The 18,930-nt window shown below is 36.2% G+C and overlaps 2 protein-coding genes across 4 annotated transcripts; both read left to right on the top strand.

The window, feature by feature from the left end:
• Nucleotides 1–2,940: 2,940 nt before the first annotated feature.
• Nucleotides 2,941–8,236, top strand: LOC149949415 (apolipoprotein D-like). 2 transcript variants are annotated; one of them, XM_090169213.1, is made up of 5 exons: nucleotides 2,941–3,335; nucleotides 4,608–4,738; nucleotides 6,377–6,459; nucleotides 6,528–6,629; nucleotides 7,367–8,236. In XM_090169213.1, the coding sequence occupies exons 1-5, from the start codon at nucleotides 3,213–3,215 to the stop codon at nucleotides 7,657–7,659; spliced, it is 732 nt and encodes a 243-aa protein (XP_090025339.1). In that variant the 5' UTR covers nucleotides 2,941–3,212; the 3' UTR covers nucleotides 7,660–8,236. The 2 variants fall into 2 exon arrangements, with proteins under 2 accessions (XP_090025339.1, XP_090025340.1); XM_090169214.1 differs by having other exon boundaries at nucleotides 3,285–3,335; nucleotides 4,615–4,738.
• A 1,347-nt stretch (nucleotides 8,237–9,583) lies between these two features.
• Nucleotides 9,584–18,473, top strand: LOC149949414 (uncharacterized). 2 transcript variants are annotated; one of them, XM_090167751.1, is made up of 5 exons: nucleotides 9,584–10,255; nucleotides 15,033–15,163; nucleotides 15,245–15,327; nucleotides 16,790–16,891; nucleotides 16,957–18,473. In XM_090167751.1, exons 1-5 carry the CDS (start codon nucleotides 10,133–10,135, stop codon nucleotides 17,973–17,975), a joined length of 1,458 nt encoding a protein of 485 aa, XP_090023877.1. In that variant the 5' UTR covers nucleotides 9,584–10,132; the 3' UTR covers nucleotides 17,976–18,473. The 2 variants fall into 2 exon arrangements, with proteins under 2 accessions (XP_090023877.1, XP_090023876.1); XM_090167750.1 differs by lacking the exon at nucleotides 9,584–10,255 and adding an exon at nucleotides 14,155–14,309.
• Nucleotides 18,474–18,930: the final 457 nt, after the last annotated feature.

Here is an 18,930-nt window from a genome sequence, read left to right as displayed (position 1 = left end):
GGCACCACAACAAAAATTCGCTCGTTCATCGTCATCAAACGTTATTCGTATAAGGCGTGGCTTAGACTAATATGTCACAAGAATACACACTTGAAATGTACGATAAATTAAAGTTAATAAAAACCAAATATGGACTAAAATGTAGTTAAATTTAATGAGTTTTATCATAACTTTAAATTTGTTAGAGTTTATCTTTTTTGCCTCCTTTTTATTATGGATTTTCTACCTTTTCGCGTAATTTAACTTGATTATGCAAAACTGCAGAGGGGGTCGAAATGGGGAGCGAAAAATATTACAGTCCGAGCTGCGAAATCTGGTCAAACGGTTTTCGGATTGAAAAACTCCACTTGGAATCGCAATTACTGTAAGTTGATGTTATTTGTAAAATGAAAATAATATAATTTTTTGGTTCTTTGCGCAAGTATTCACGTGAAATTTTAATTCCTCAGCTGTTAAGTTTCAGCTGAGTTACGTAAGATTATTTATAATAAAAATCCATACGCGTAACTTCTGTAAATGGTCAGTAGGTGTCGTGTTGGTAGTTTACCTTTTGCCGGCCCAATTTAAGATTACCCTCGCACAGCTACAAAGATATCACGACATAAAAACAAAAGTTAACATATTAATTTACATAAGGAAATGAATCGTTTTTTTCACTTTTCTGTCCAATTGTTAGTTTTTTCGTACGTGCTATTTACCCATCGAAGCGGATGTAATTATGAATGCCGACGTTCTAAATATATGCTTCATTAATTTATACGAAATTTGAAATTCAAATTTGAAAATATTTTATTCAAGTTATCAAATTATTTTCCGGCCTTTGAAAGTGTTATTCCATATTAGAATCAGACTATACTTAAAAACGACACTCTTATTATATTATTTATGAGTGACAATGTATTGTAGCAAGAACCCATAGACTGTAGTGTACCTAGCGAATTTTACAAATGTTTGGGAAGACCATACTATTTAATAGTTTTATTAAAAGTACGGTCTTTCACGTAATTATGATAGTTATATTAAAAGTACGGTCTTCCACGTAATTATAATATTGTTATATTAAAAGTACTCTCTTCCAGTACGTATAATATAGTTATATTAAAAGTACGGTCTTTACAGTAATTATGCTATAGTTATATTAATAGTACGGTATTCCCAGTAATTATGATATAGTTATATTAAAAGTACGGTCTTTCCAGTGTGTATAATATAATTATATTAAAAGTACTGTCTTCCCAGTAATTATAATAAAAATTTATTAAAAGTACTGTCTTCCCAGTATTTATAATATAATTTTATTAAAAGTACGGTCTTCCCAGTAATTATGATATAGTTATATTAAAAGTACGGTCTTCCCAATAATTACAATATAGTTATAATAAAAGTACGGTCTTCCCAATAATTACAATATAGTTATATTAAAAGTTCTGTCTTCCCAGTAATTATAATAAAAATTTATTAAAAGTACTGTCTTCCCAGTATTTATAATATAATTTTATTAAAAGTACGGTCTTCCCAGTAATTATGATATAGTTATATTAAAAGTACGGTCTTCCCAATAATTACAATATAGTTATAATAAAAGTACGGTCTTCCCAATAATTACAATATAGTTATATTAAAAGTTCTGTCTTCCCAGTAATTATAATATAGTTATATTAAAAGTACGGTCTTCCCAGTACTTATGCTATAGTTATATTAAAAGTATACGGTCTTCCAAGTAATTATGCTATAGTTCTATTAAAAGTACGGTCTTCCCAGTAATTATAATATAGTTATATTAAAAGTACGGTCTTTCCAGTGTGTATAATATAATTTTATTAAAAGTACTGTCTTTCCAGTATTTATAATATAATTATATTAAAAGTACTGTCTTCCCAGTATTTATAATATAATTTTATTAAAAGTACGGTCTTCCCAGTAATTATGACATAGTTATATTAAAAGTACGGTCTTCCCAGTAATTATAATATAGTTATATTAAAAGTACGGTCTTTCCAGTGTGTATAATAAAATTATATTAAAAGTACTGTCTTCTCAGTATTTATAATATAATTTTATTAAAAGTACCGTCTTCCCAGTAATTATAATATAGTTATAATAAAAGTAGGTCTTTCCAGTGAGTATAATAAAATAATATTAAAAGTACTGTCTTCCCAGTATTTATAATATAATTTTATAAAAAGTACGGTCTTACCAGTAATTATGATATAGTTATATTAAAAGTACAGTCTTCCTAGCGCTTACAATTTAGTTAAATTGAAAGTGCATTCTTCCTTAACATTTTGTATTACATTTTTTGTTAAAATTTTTACCGGATATTGTAAACCGGAAAATCGAGAAAAAATGGCGGTGATACCCCTGTAATTTATCTTCCTTGGTACACATTTTCGAATAGGCTTTATCGACGTATAAATTATACAATTTATTTTCCAAATTTAGGTCCTTTTCATCGTTGTCAACCAATGGAAAGCCTATTTTGTATAACAGGTTTACCGTATTTCAACGGCAAAACGCTAACAGTCGGTTAATCTACCACCAAATCTGTGAACTAGCATTGTGACACGGAACCCTCGCTTCTAGTAACGGACAAAAATAAAAGAACGCCACTTTTATCCTTGAAAGAAAATATCTTCGCTCGACTTAAGCTACATTTTTAACGTATTTCTGTCACGATCAACTTTATAAATCCCAGTTGATATAGTCGAAGTAATGCTTCCCCGTTTCTCCAAATCATAGTGCCGTAGCTTCTATCTCGCTTTGAGGAAACTATGTTATTTGTCACTCACTAACGTTTACATTTACAAACAAAGAAAAGAGCGAGATGAGCTATTTGACGGAACTACGATAGGCATGGTGGTTTCTATCTCTGGAATTAGTTGACGCTGGAACGAACTACGCGGGTAGGGGAGAACGCGGTAGTTGCCCATTCTAGTCTTCAATTGAGAAGGACTATTATGTATCCCAGAATAGATCTTCAACAGTCGAGTGAATTTTCGGCGTCGCGCGCCCTGAAACAGGAACTGGAGGGAAATTTTTCGATACTGGAGCGCAGCGGCGCTGTTTTGTGGGATCACCCAAAAAAGGATAAATTTGACACAACGCTTCGTGTCTGTGTGCGAAGTGGTTTTTACGCTAAAACGATACGCGTAAATTAAAAGTTATTTTAATATCAAAATCAGCGCGAATCGTTTGGTGGTCACTTCGACAAAATGAGGGTTCAACTACTGGCGAACGCGGCAATCTTGTTTTTAATTGAGTTGGTGTCCTGTCAAATTGTGTACCGTGGAAAGTGCAAAGACCCACCCATCGAAGATAATTTTAATTTGACCAGGGTAAGCAAACATTTGGTGACCATTTTTCAAGAGATTTTTAAAGAGATGTTAAAATACGGTGATGGAGATCTAGGCATGACGTGGAATGACTTAGAAACCCAGTTTTTTTTCCCGCGACTGCTTTCGTGGTTATTCAAATTAAGTGTAGGCTATGTTGGGTTACTGTTGCGTAGGTAGTTTCCCTTTATTTATTTTTGCGTTTTTACTTAGAAATAGTGGCTTTGTAATGTTTTATTTTAATTCTTATTGGGTTTTCCCAATTACAAAATTTCGTTAAGTTAACAAAAATAAATTCGTTTTTCTTGATGTTATCGTTATTATCGAAAATAAGTTGAACCAGAGGTATATAAAATACATTTTAAGAGAGAAGTATCCATTACATTATTTGTTTGTATCTTCGCAGGTTCCCACTATTTTTCCAATATACTTTTTGCTGGGTTATATACATTATCAGGAATCCATACCTCTACTCGGAATGCTTATCCTGCCGTATCGCGTATAGTAAGATCACTCTGACGGCTTTGACCCCACCTACGAGATAAAAAATCCCCTCTGCGCGCGCTCCCCTCTCACGTTGTTGTTTGTTAAGTTAACATAGTGACGTCAAAAAAACCCGTCAGCCACATCGAGACGAAAATCTGCCGCGATAAGCATTCCTGCCATCTAGGAGCAACGCAGCTAGCCTTTAAACACGCTAACGAAGGGTTGTGTACGAATTTCATTGGACGAGCGTCACGAGCCTTTACGCTGATCGTTTTACGGGCGCGGGGGAAAACAATTTCCGAATTATCCCCTTCCTACTGCAGCAGGCGCTAAAGCGTCTAGCCAATGAAAAACGTACACAAGAAAATCCACGAGTTTTGACGGGTTGCGTTCTCCTTGTGTAGGGTGTTGTGTTTGTTGCTCCTAGCCGAAATTATATACTAAACTTTCTAAAACTATTAGATCGGGAAAATATGGTTAACTACAGAGTGTAATATTTACGTTTTGCATTTTAAGTCGGGGGGGGGGGGATATTAAAAGTGGTAATTCGAACCGGTAAAGGTATAGTTTTCATTGAAATGGCTTTGATGGATACTTCTTTCGTAAGTGATGCATTATGAACTTCTGGTTGAATGATCCACGGTTTCAACTATATAAGTACCCGAATAAAAATGATAGAATTAATCGTGGTTGATATCAAACAGCGGATCGAGTGGTTGAAATCCTTTGGGTCCTCTTTAAGTGATAGGCCTAATGGGACTAAGATATGTTTGTAAAGAGAATGTACAGTTTGCAGGATCATGGCACGAAACGTCCCGATCTTTCACGTTCTTCGAGCTTTTGATGCGTTGCGTTCGGACCGAGTATGACATCAGCAAGGAGGGCAAAATTAACATCAAAATTCACGGCAAAGACGCCATGTAAGACCCATACATACATAAATCGTTAAAATTTCCTCAATTTGTTTCGGTGACAAATAGTCTCCCGATATAAAAACACATCTTTAAAAGCTTTCCCTGTAATTCTGTAATACGAGGTTTCAAGGTTATAATTCAAGGGTCAGACAAAACCTGTTTAGTTGTAGCCCGATAGACTCATACTAATTTGAAAATTAATGATTGCGCAAAACTAACGCCATTAGAGACCATTTTTAAATATCCGACGTCTTAGCCGACGTAGGAATTTTAAATTATCTAAATTGTCTCCAAAAAGTTTAATTTGGCGCAATGGTGGTGATGGGAAAAACTAACGAGGGGGGGGGGGGATCCACAGAAAAGATAATATCACTGTCCAAATTTATTATTTTTACGGAAGTTATTTTGATATTGAAAATGCAGGTAACATTAATACGAAATAAGCAATTGATTTCGAAACATTCGTCCAAACAGAAAATCACGTCGTCGTGTACCCAGATTTATCCAATTATCTAGATAGCCTAAATACCTAACATATAGGATCCTTGGTAAATCGTACTGCATGCGGCCAGGAAGGGCTTAGTGATCTCGCCTTGATCCAGTGGCGTAGCCAGAAATTCTTCAAGGGGGGGGGGGGGATCGAAGTATGTGAATGTTAAGAGGGGGGTTGAGAAGGGGGTGGAAATTTAGTAAGTCAGAGGTAGCTCCGGAAACCCCCCCCCCTCTTGTCTACGCCTTAATCCATGTTCGCAGAATTGTTTTTATCAATGAATTCATTGTAGGATGAGGTATTAGAAAGAGCACTTTTTTTTAAAGATTGAGAGCTGTACATTTTATTGCTTAACTTCTAAGTAAATACATTTTTGAATAACAAATAATGACACGGGCCCCCACCGTAATTCTTTCCGATCGCCACCGCTGAGTTGGTGACATCTAGCGTAAATAAAACCATTAAAAACAAATGTCTAAGGGATTCGCTCTAGTTGTTGGTTTCCCTGTAAGCAAATTGTGAATCTGTCAATTAGTTGCGGTCGATTTTATGTGCCATCATAACACATTTTTCTTAAAACAATTATTCACTCAGGTGGTCTATAGACTTGTTTCGCGATATATCATTATTATAAATGTAATATTAACAAAACATTGATATTTTGTTACTTACTAAAAAGATAGAAAGCACTAAAGCAAAAGCCTGTAGGATGGTTGTTGGAAGATGGGTGGAATTTTCCGATGATTTTAGGAACATTAGAAGAATTTCCGATGATTGTATAGAACATGGGAGGAATTTCCCGATACTTGTAGGAACAAGGGAGGAATTTCCCGGTGATTGTAGGAACATGAGAGGAATTTCCCGATGATTGTAGGAACATGGGAGGAATTTCCCGATGATTGTAGGAACAAGGGAGGAATTTCCCGATGATTGTAGGAACGTGCGAGGAATTTTCCGATGATTGTAAGAACATGGGTGGAATTTCCCGGTGATTGTAGGAACATGGGTATAATTTCCCGGTGATTGTAGGAAGATGGGAGGAAATTCTCGGTGATTGTAGGAACATGGGAGGAATTGTATGTAGTAACCGGAAGTAGCAGCTCCCACATATTGGCCATTGCTCTATAATGACCTGGGTCTTTGGTTAATTTCAGTGGGGCCACGCGGTCTTTCGAGGGCAAAGCAGAAGTGAAGGACCCAGCTAAACCAGCCAGGCTCAGAGCTAAATTCAGAATAAGTACGTATCAAAATCAATCGCTACCAGAATGAAGTTGACAATAAAGACTCTGCTTTACGATTTTACAGTGCCCATGTCCATCAACTACGACATCCTAAAGACGGATTACGATAATTATGCCATTTTGTGGTCTTGCAATAACATGCTGGGTGGACGATTAGGACACACTGGTAATTGAACATATTTCCTTCGCGTTTTTGCCTACTTCGAAAAACAAATGTACGCTAGATTTATGATTTCCAAATATTTATATTATAAAAATTCACATTTTTGGATTACGTGATATTTCCTAAGATTTCCGATATTTTAGATTTTTATATTTTCTAATATTTCTGATATTTCTCAATTTTTTTTATATTTCACAATATTTCATATATTTCTCATGTTTCTCAACATATTATATTTATTTTGTTTCTCAACATATCATATTTTTCTTTTGTTTCTCAACATATCATATATTTATTTTGTTTCTCAACATGTCATATATTTCTTTTGTTCCTCAAAATATCATATATTTCTATTGTTTCTCAATATATCATATATTTATTTTGTTTTTCACAATATTTCTGATAATTTTTTACACTTCGGATATTTAACCATATTTCTGATATTTAACCATATTTCTGATATTTAATCATATTTCTGATATATATCATATCCATATTTCTGATACTTCTCGAGATTTCCAATATTTTTTTTGGATTTCCCGAGATTTGTGGTATTTCTTTGGATTTCCCTAGATTTGCGTTAATTCTCCCAATTTATAAAATTTCCAGTATTTCTTGTGGATTTGTTAAATTACCAGAAATATTTTTTTATTTATCACTACTTGTACACCAGATTTCTGAAGTGGCTAGCCCCACAGTTTTTGGTGAAATATTAACAATTTTTTTTTAATATCTTTCAGAGCAACTTTGGATTTTGAGTCGTCACGCGGTCTTGGACGACTATATGAAATCTCAGTTGTACGATTTCTTGGACAGAAATAATATTCGACGAAGATATTTGGAAGGAAATTCGAGACAGGCGAAATGTTTTCCGTCAGAGGAAGAAGACGAAGCGGAAACGGCGGAAGTCGTTCCGATTAGTTCCGGAAATAAGACGAGCCAATCGCTTCCGGAATCAAACGTTACACGAGCCACCGCTAATTTTAACACGACACTAGATACTGATAAGGCCGTCTTAACAAAAGTAGTTTAAAAGGGCATCGGGAAAGCATATATGAATGCACTTGGAATGTCTATGGATATCTATGGTGGTTTTTATGGTGGACATTGAAATGGGAGTGGCTTAAAGCCAAGATCCAAACCGAACCATATTAAGTCTCAATTGCTATTTTCTAGCCATCTAATTACGCTGAACTAAACTAGTTTCCTGAAGACCAAAATATATTTTCACAAAACTTCAGTGTAACAACGGTTGGGGGTTTCCATTTTCTGGTAAGTCTATTTTCGAATCAGTGGACAGTCAATAGAATTTTGAAAATACGTGTTACGTAGTTTAAGCTCCAATCCTCCACGTGCATTAGCACCACGGTTCTTAGACATTCCGAGTGTATACATGTATAATTTCCTGGGAGCATTTTGAAAGTCGATAAATCATTGTAAATCTAGCTTAATCATACGACAGCGTCATCGTTTCTGTCAGAAGATTATGCTTCTGTAAAAACTTAAATTCTTGTCAAAATAACGCGTTAACGTCAATTTTAATGTATCGGTATTAGTCGAATTTAATTTTTCAAATCGTTATTTTGAAAATAGTCGAAATAAATGCTATTATGAGGTCGTTGGAAAATGTATCTTTACTGGAGGCATTTTCTGTTAACAAGTTATACATTTTTCACCCTTTTAATAGTTTATTTTTTTAAAATTACTCATTATTTAAATTTATTTTAAATTTAAGTCTAAAGTTATAGGATAAAAATTTTCTACTGCCGTTTACACTAACTAAAGCCCGCACAAAATTTCCTAAATTTAAAATTGATTTTTTTAATTGTTTTTATGGGCAAACTCTATAAATTAACAACTCCTTCAGCGTTGAGTTTGCATGTTCTATCCTCACTAGTTTAAGGGGTTTTCCCCGAGCTCTTCGGTTTCCCCTTCCATAAAAACTTGTTGAGGTTCAATATAATAGTTTAGGGAGCTGTTGGCTCGCGTATTATGAAGGGCTAGCCACCACCCTCCTACGCATTGTACCCGGCCACCTGAATTAATGGCTTTAAAAGTCGCTTGATGGTGCCTTGGGTATTAGCCTAGCTGAAAATTATTATTTATTATTATTATTATTTAGAATTACAGCTATCATACTCTTTAGGCATATTATTGACACTGCTAGCGCCCATTCTTGTACGAATTTCTTAAGTTGGTAAAACGAGCGCCACAAAATTTACATACCATGACGACATGCATTATAGTGATCGCATTGCGTAACTTATTTTTTTAGAGCTCGAAATGTTGAGTTTCTAAAACCCTTAAGAATCTTTCTAAATTTTATTTTATATAGAAATATCTGTAAAATATCCTTTAAAGTTAATCATGAATACACCAAATTTTGTACAACAAGATGATTATGTTAAAAAACTTGGGGAAAAAACTTCGATAATACCACAACAGGTGATTGAGAAAGTTACTCACTATCTACAATTTTTGAAAACTTTTATTATACTCTATTAATAATAGAAAGAGTAAATTTTTGCTAAAAACGAAAATAGACATAAGGTAATAAAAAGAAAATTTTATTTCAAACAAATTTTACAATTCGCTTCGTTGGTCCCGTTGCACCGTCTCTTCCTCTTCTTCTACATCATTTGGTGTAAACAAAGTATTCAATAGTACTAAACTTAGAGTGTTTTTCCCGGTTTCTTTCAGCGATTAAAAAGACTTGTTTGTGTCGGAAAACAAAACGCGGTAACTGTATTTTTCGCGATTTACAAAGCGTAGCTTTTAACAAGGAAAATGATGAGTCAGTACGGCCCTAGATTATTACGAAATAAAAAAAGCATTAATTTTAATAAAATTACTTTCAATTTCACTTCCTTGACGCGTGGGGTACATTCCTATTAAAAACGAAACTAGGAAAGGGACCCTGTGATCGTCTGCGCAGGTTTTTCCCGGTTATTTTCGCTTTCCCTGACAACGGTATCGCCGAACATCCCATCTTATCCTTTAAATCGAAAAGCAGGCAGTCCCCCGTATCCGTCCCAATACCGAAATCGACTGAAAATATCTTCGTTATCCTAATACGGAGATCAACTTGGCGAGATAGCCGGTTTGGGATGTTAGGTGCCTGTCCTCCGGGTTGTAGACACCGGCCAGGGTAATGAACTTACCAATTTCGCAATAGACCCCCCCCAACCTATTTATACGAACAGAGGTGTGTAGGAAACTTCCTTTGGCTATTCTTTGGCGGGGGAATTTTTTCATCTCGTTATTTTTTTATTAGTGTATTTTTCGGAAAAAACTTTTACTCCTGACCCAGTTTGGTCCCCAAAATACTTCGTCTCCGCGAATTTTTGGGCAAATATGAGCTTGATTTGGACGGCGTTTAGTATCTTAGTAGTTTACTTTGAAGTAGACCCTCATTGGGAGCATCCAACAGTAGGCTTTCGGATATTTTAATGTTTCGGATACAGTTATAACGCGATTAACATATTTTAATTTGAATAAACCTGATAATGGAATTGGTTGTACTATTGACCGTTGGTTTTCTTTGCTGGACTGATGGAGTTAATGGTCAAGCGATGTATCGCGGGTCATGTCCCAGTCCACCCATTGAAGATGTCTTCCAGGTTCATCAAGTAATTGCATTTTCTTTAACATTTTAACATAATGATTTTAAGGGTATGGTTTAGGGCTTAGAATAAAGGGCTCATTTGAAACGAAAGTGTGAAATTTGTAATTGTTTTAAAATTGTTTGTTATCAATGCAATTCAAGTAAATAGAATCTTGGACTAGAATATTAAACCAAAACCTTAGTAACGGTGCACTCAATAGCGAACAATGTTATCTTTGACATGGTTGCCACAATATTTTCAGATACAAATTCCCTGACTTTTCCTAGTAATTTTGAGATTTTTCATGACCTTTTTAAGGCACAAATTAGACCATTTTAACTTTAATATTTTACTTTTACTTTTTTTATCATAATTTTACTTCAACTTATAATTTAGTGTGAAGGTTTTCTTGTTACCTTTTAACTAAAAACATTTTAAGTACAACATTTTAATCAGAACGCTTAAGCAACCAAATAAAAATACAGAATTGATCACAAAACTATGGTTAAATTACCTACAATAATAAGTAATTACTTTTTGTTATTCCAATTGAAATATAAGTTTAAAAGCTAGGGCTATAAGTCGCTAATCGACTTGGCCCTTAACACTAAAAAAATGTAATATCGTATTAAAGAATAAATTCGAATTTGAATTTGAATTTGAAAAACTTGTTGAAGGGCTTGCCACTACCCTCCTACGCATTGTAACCCGGCCACCTGAATTAATGGCTTTAAAAGTCGCTTGATGACTTGGGCCTAAGGTGGGGCCAAGGGTATTAGCCTAGCTGATTATTATTTTAAAAAAATCAATTTGAATTCCCGTTTTTTACAAATTCTTAAAATTCCATGATCTTTCCCTGACACGTGGCAACCCTGTTAGACCAACGTTTGACGCCAGCGCTGTGGTGGTGACATTCGGCACTTAAACAAAACTACGTTATAAATCTACAAGAGCAAATAGCTGATCACGTGGCCTGAGAGTAGATATATTTCAAACATGAAGGGCTGGCCACCAGCCTAATACGCATTGTAACCCGGCCACCTGAATTAATGGCCTAGCTGATTATTATTATTATTATTATTATTACATCTGACACGAGAGGACGCCCACTGTCCCACAACGCGTTGCTATTTGGAAACATGGGTTTAACATTGAGTGTACTAGTATACCCAATGCCAAGAGGGACAATGAAATTCCAGAGCTCATCGAAAATTTGTAACGTAAAGGATGGGTTTACTACGTTTAAGAAATGTTAAGGCATAATTATAACGGTTTGCTCGAAATTGTTGTCGCGGTTTAATGTGCTCTGTGGCCCAAGAAACTAGATTAGAATAATTATTAGAAAGAAAGTAAAACTTTTGATTTTTGAAATGTCAAAATTCTCAAACGAGTTATGCCATCGTAAAATTCGCTCTGATTTTTTCATTTCTTAATGTACCGCGTCCTCAAAAACAAGCTGAAACAATGGAAGCCGAGTAATAGCGTTTGTCATATTTCACCAAACAGTTTCCCGCCCGTGTTCAAAGTAGAATAGCAATAGGTGAACACAGAATATGCGGTTACCATCCGGTTAGCCGCGTGATTCCCCGGAAGTAAAACCACACCTCGTTTGCTTTCCCTCGTGTAACATTTCGGCCTATGCGGCGGTAAAGGGGAAGACACTCCCCGTATCATAGCAGTCGCTCCGCTTGTAGGCGGGGTATGTCTTGGGGGAATCATGAAAACAGAGGCTATAGTTGAAGTGGCGTATTCTCGGTTGACCCAAATTCATTCTTGGTAATAGTGTTCGATGCGCAACGGAGGGGAACATTCTTCCAATTAGCGTCGAACGCGGGCGGCCATGAAGGGGGTCAGGGGAGAAGTGACACTCCAGAAAACAAAAACTGTTGAGGACGGTCACTGGTTCCGTTTTGTTTTGACGTGGGATGCTATAGAGTAATTTTACCTCGCAGCTTTGGCTATGGCCGCCATTTTTTGCGGGTTTTTTTTATCTATGCGAAAAAGCATGTATGACGTCGAAACTGAAATAACTCAATTGGATATATTTGGGAATTTGATTGAACTATAGGATTTAGTAGAATCTACTTTGCAATTAGTGGGCCTAATGACGTGTAGAGAAATGTTTAACAGCTGATGCGAAAAGATACAATACTTTGATATTAGCCAAGCAACGGATAAGCTTAATAGACAGGTTATAACCACCCTCTTGAAAACGTGTAGAGAATACTTGTAGCATTATTTCTTACAATATAATCTACTACAAGTTCTCCCGTTCACGTTTTCCAGAAGGTAGCTTAAACTGACTATTGTTTAATTTAAAATAAAATCAATTATCTATTTTGTTGATGTGAAAAGATCTAAGCCAAACAACGAAGAAGCTTATTATTAAATTTATAAAAAAAATATTTTTTATAGAAAGATACCGCACTTTGATCTTTGTCAAAAGCCTTATTATTAAATTCCCAAAAAAAAATATATATATATTATAATGAGTCATCTTATTTTGTACAAATCAAAATATTTTAGAGGCGCTAATCCACATGTAATTGTTTTATTTAAATTTTTGGAAAAGTTTGTTACACATTTACACCAAAATATATACCGCACAGAAAGTTATATAAATTGATATTGTGCTAAAATTTCAATCTTTATGGAGAAATTTAGCATAGTTATCACGTCAAACAAAATACACAGAATACACTAGGAACTGTATTTTAATAAGGGATATTTTTAAGGGCAGCCATCAATTAGATTGCGCCACTATAAGTACTCTTAAAAATTTCCCTCATTACATGTATTGGAAACTATGATATAATTCGAAACGTTAAACCAAAAATCTATAATTGGTTCTGTAAATGAGTACTCATAATTATTGACAAGCGATAAAAGTTCAAATATACGCCAAAATTGTGTATTTTTTAACAGTTTTTCCATTTATTGAAATACGTTAATAATAATAGTAATAATTATAATAATAATTATCAGCTACGCTAATACCAAAGTAACCATCTTAGGTTCAAGTCAGCTAACGACTTCAGGTGGCTGGGTTAAGCTACGTAGGACGGTGGTGGCAAGCCCTTCATGACACACGAGCCATCAGCTAACTAATACCGTTAACCCCCACAATTTATCATGGAAAGACCAAACCGAAGAACTCGGAGGAAAAAACCCATTTAAACGTCTGAACCAAAGTTGGTTAATAACGCCCCGCTATAATTGAGAAACTTGAACAATATTCTATTTACTTTAGCTAAAAGTCATCAAAACGTGGTGTATGTGTCAGTATTGTCAAAATTACTTTTGATATTATGTACACAAAAATGATGCAAATATAGGTTAATAACCCAATGTAAAGTTTCGTTTCGTACTTACGAAACCTGCTTCTAGGAAACTGTTACTTAAAAGGGGCCTCAAAAAAGAAATTTGGTTCTCAAAAACAAAAATCGCCCATATTTATTAGCGAAAAATTCCCCGAAATTCTGTCCGCCCCACATTTCCAAAATTCACTTTCGTTTCTTCGCCGTTATCCCCGTATGAAAAGATGTTAAAACTCACCCTGCGTTTAACTCCAGTTCTTTTTTACAATCGTATTTTTTAAACAATAGTAAAGTAGGAATTAGATGGACGTACTTAATTTCCGAATGACCGCTATTTAATTTTTATAGCCACCCGAAATCATTCAGCGTGAAATTGGTTGTTATTGCGGCTAGTCAAATGAGATGGACGTAGTAGAACACACGAAGAAAGTGAAATTACATGCAGCCTCATTGAACTAGATAAATTTGTTAGTCTTTGGTTTCGACGGGTGAAATTTCTCTGTGTTCAACCCAGATATCGGTGTGACAAAACGGATTTTTTACTGGTCTCTAGATTTTGATTCGCATTACTATGATCGCGTCTGTTTGAATTTGGTGTATTGTGTGTGTTTGTTTTTGCGTTCGGATAAATCATGCTGAAATATCATTGGGCCCTCTTGGCATTCGCTTTGGCCATTGTGCCCAAGGAAGGGTACGCGAAATCTTACTACTTGGGAAAGTGCCCAAAACCACCAATAATGGATGATTTGGATACTATTAAAGTAAGAAGTTGTTCGATTGTCATTTAGCGCGTTTTAAGAAACAATTTAGTTCGAGAATCTCGGTTCTTGATTTTAGTAAGTTTTCTAGAGTAACGTTGTTAGGTATATATTTCATGTATTTCTATGATTACGTGTTATCGGGGGGGGGGGGGGATTTTGGCGCCAATCAATGGCTAGAAGGTTTTAGACTTTTAAATAAATATTACCTCTATTTGTGATTTTGGTCACCCTTCTCAAAGGGTTCCAATATTGTCCGATCCCTAATATGAGTATTAACATTTTTGGCGCTGCTTAGTGGTTTGTTGAGTACATAATCCATTCAAATTGTTAGGGTATTCTGTAAAATAAGGTATTGGACGTTAATTTCCTTTAAAGGGCCACATAATCGTTTGAATTTCACTACGGGAGGAGCTACTGGAAATTCAGGCCGAAATTTCCAAATGATTCTGCGACCCTTTATGTGCATATTGTTATTTCTTTTGGGACGCCATTTGGTCGGGCAAAACGCGGTGTCAGAAATAAGGGTTTATTTTCAAACTGGTAAAAACACCGGAACGGCAAGCGTTGATGAAAAAACTTCCGTTAGGATCGCGAAATTTTTTATGTCGACGAGACCTCTGTTTTTTGCCCTTTTGTTGAATGACCATTGTTTTACCATTGGACTTACGTTGAAATACTCTAACTGAGCGTTAGTAGATACTCTTATTTCGAGCACTCACCCAGTTTTTAGGTCGCTGGTTCGAGGTGGAGCGCACTTTCGCACTTCTCGAAGCCACAATGAGATGCGTTTCGGCCGAATACTTTCTCCGAGAAGACGGCAAACTCGGAATTCGCAATTCTGGAATCACCGCATTGTAAGGCTGTCTTCGAATTAATTTTCCATTTATTTTAACATATAAAGTTGATTATCTGTCGTGATTTTAATTTCCCACCAGAGGGCACGAACAAACTATGACCGGGAAGGCTGTCGCCTCAGATTCTTTGCAACCTGCCCGATTGACCGTCTATTTGCAAGGCGGTAAGTGAATTTATTATAATATTTTAAATCGTGGGGAGACTGATTTCATGAACCGTTTCTTTTGACTTTTCCATTTGCTTCAACTAATAGTCAGTTGCAACCTTTGATAAAAAAATCTAATAGTGAAGTGGCTTATAAATAATAATCAGTTAATTTTATTTATCCAAAACGATATAACACCCCAACTCAAACTTTGGGTCTTGGGGAGGGGCAGACCGTTAAATCTGGGGGCCCTGGACTAACACTGCTAATCAAGTTTGGGTGTATCAGATGCATTTTGCAGTGTAAATGGAAAATTAAAAATTTAAGAAAAATTTAATTTAAATTATTAATTATTTTTTTGATCGCGAAGGGGGCCCTAGGCTGCAGCTCATAAATACCTTGCCTAAATCCGCCCCTGGTCATGAGCAGGGACATATCGGGTGAAGTAAGGTACACAGACACACGAGATTTTCGACCAAGTGTTATATTTATTTGATACCTTGGGCGATGAGGAATATTTGGGTGCAAGAATTATGCGGTGCAAATTTATATTCGCGGAGATATTTAACTTTAAAAATTTAGATTTTTCAATGGATGTTTACTAAAAATTCCTGATTTCGAATTTTTAGATAACGTAGAACACCTGACGGTTGGACGATACTAGGTGCGTTTGGCTAGGTACTGTCCTCTCGGTCGCGTTATAGACGGCCTATCGCTTTTTTTAGTATGGGGTTGGGGTGGCGCCGTGCGCCCCCAGCGCTCGAGCGAAGCGAGTGCGCGGCGCCGTCAGGCGCCAATAAGGGGAACGCTTGATATTCGTCGTCGTGTGTTCTGAGGCAGTGCCATTTATTCTATGTTCCATTCATTGGTTCTACTGCACTGAAAACCACTTGAATATTTCGGAAATAAAATATATATAAAATAAAAAACGTGTGTCTGTGTACCAAATTTTTGCCTTACGTAGTGTGAAATGCAGTGGTTTTTGAGGAATTATCCCACTAAAAGTATTCCCGCTTTGGTAGTGCTTTAATTTCTCATATCTACTAGAACGCCTTTCGTGAATCTAAAACCTCGTACCTCATTAGTAAGAAATTATATTTGAATAAATATCCAAACTATAATTAAAATAATTAATTTATAGCTCGGGTATTGTTGTTTATATGTTAATTAACGGTTCATTTAAAAAATAAACGCAACATATGAAACAATAAAGGTTTCAAGTGAGAAAACCTCTTCAGGGCGAGCACGCTTCCTCTAATAGAAGAATTGGGTGTTTTTGCTATCGTTCAAGACTAGCGCCATTAGCGAGAAAAGAGAGAAGCTATGGCACACCCTACCAAACAAGGAGGGTTCTACTCCCTTTATAAGTTAATTTGTGGGGCTCCAAGATAAGTCTGTAATAGAAATAAATATAATCCTACTTATTATAAAATTCTGTTCCTTAGACGTGTTTTACAAGCGGTCATTATTTTATTTGCAGTTCTTTTTCCTGCAAATTTAACTGTTCTTCATACGGACTACTATAATTTCGCCGTTTTATGGTCGTGTAACGAGATTCTTGGTGGTATTCTTGGACATACAGGTATTAATAGTATACTCGAGTGCCGCCAATCTATAATTGGTAATAATGTATTGTTCTTATAACAGAAAACATGTGGATTCTGTCTCGAAAACCTTACTTGGACGAGCAGTTGAAGGCAGTCATTTATCAATTCCTGGTTCAAACGGGCGTTGGTCTTAAAGGCTTGAGAGTGGTCGACCAAACTCACTGTCCTCACAGAGAAGTTAAGATTCCCGAAGAACCGCAGGAGGAGTACGCCGAATACAAACCAGAATTGGACCCCAGCCAGTCGGACAATCATCAACCTACTCTATTCCAAGAACATTTTGGACAACAACAGCAACAACACCAACAGCAACAACAAGAGGGTTACCAAGGCGGTTCGGAATATCCCGATGGATCCGTCCGACCAAACTATCAAGCTCCGGTTCAACTGGGCCAAAGTTACAAACCGGGCCAAGCCGTCGTACCGCGGCCAGAAGTTCCGCATTACCACGACAACAGTCAGGAAGGCGTAGTGTACCAAAAACCAGATTATCACGATGGTGGTGAGCATCGTAACAAAGGAACTGTTCGTTTCCAAGAAAATTACGACACTCGAGGACGAGACGAGGATAAGGGCGAATACCACGAAGAACCCAGAACGTACAGAGATCGAAAAGGACCGGTTACGACTGATAGTGGTAGGGATGATAGTTTTCGAGAAGTGGATGGTTCGGAAACTAGACGAGGAAAAGAGTACGTTCACTCTCCGCCCAAATCGAACGCCACTTTGATCGTGTCCAATAAGCCAAATGGATCCAAGAAGAGCAGTATGGAATATTACGAGTATAAACATGACGACGATAGCTCTAACTCCCGTAACGGAAGCAGGCGACTGAGAAGACCATCCCTGGAGGACGATGTCAAATTGGACCAGGACCGAGTCGACTTTTTACAGTTGAGCAAAGACACGGCGAGTAATAACAGCGCACTTTTCTTTGTCAGTAGCGATAAAGGACTCAACGATAGGAGTAAAAACACCAAAGGCGCAGAGGTTAAACGACCAAAAAACAATACTGTGAAGTTCGTTAACAAAAGGAGCATTAATGTTAATTGGGACTAGAGTTAGGAAGCAGAAATAATACTAAGCTTGACAAATCGGACCTTATTTTACGCATTATTTAGAACGACCTAAATTGCCGGTGGGCCAAATGCCTTCTATAGGAAAATCATAAATTATAACTACCCAAAAGGTTGTACAGTTTAAAGGGAATATAACCTCTACTTTCTCTGTCGCCCCCTCAAAGGGCTCTTCACTATTAAGACTTTGACATTTTCCGTAAAGAACGCGTTGGAGGTTATATTCACCCTTTATGTGGACAGTTCTAGGTTTTAGAAATACACAAACAAGGCATAACTACCTACTGTAATAATCCCTGGATGATTATTCCTTTTAAAAACCCATAAATTTGCTTTTCAATTTATCTGGAGTGCCCCAAAGTCGAAAACAATGAATGTAAATCAAACTGAACGAGAGATCATCAAACACAATGTTATTTTAAAAATTTATCTGTATTTTATTTACAAGTCAGTGTCAAATTTTTGTAATATTTTTAAATAAAATGAAGTTAGTTTTAATTTTTCGTTTTATATTTGTGAAAATATTATAATTATAGAGATTAGTCAGTATTAGTAAACGAGTAGAGAAAACGTGTATGAGTGTAGACGTACATTTAGTTTTGTTGTACACAGACTACAAAACATGTTTTCTTGGCACGGCCTTCAGTATTAACATAAGTTAATGATACCTCTAAGTACACAAATAAGCCCTTTCAAGGAGGAATCTTTGTCCAGAAAATGTGATGCCAAATCTTGTCCCTCCGATTCCCGCAAAAATGAAAGATTTGAAAAATATCTCTGACCCAGCGCCGCTGTGCGGTCGAGAATGAAACTATATTGGGAGGGGCTACTTTTACTAGTCGTACCTTAGTGGGGGTGCCTTAGCGGGGTGGAGGGGAAGAGGGAGAGGGAGAGAGTTCATTCGTTATAATTTCAGTCACATGAGAGAAATAAACCAA

Source organism: Leiobunum rupestre, chromosome 3 (assembly GCF_980474605.1).
Source record: "Leiobunum rupestre chromosome 3, qqLeiRupe1.1.hap1, whole genome shotgun sequence".
Classification (NCBI taxonomy): Eukaryota; Metazoa; Arthropoda; class Arachnida; order Opiliones; family Sclerosomatidae; genus Leiobunum; species Leiobunum rupestre.
The sequence above is the reverse complement of the archived record's forward strand: the minus strand, read 5'-3'. Positions and strand labels throughout refer to the sequence as shown.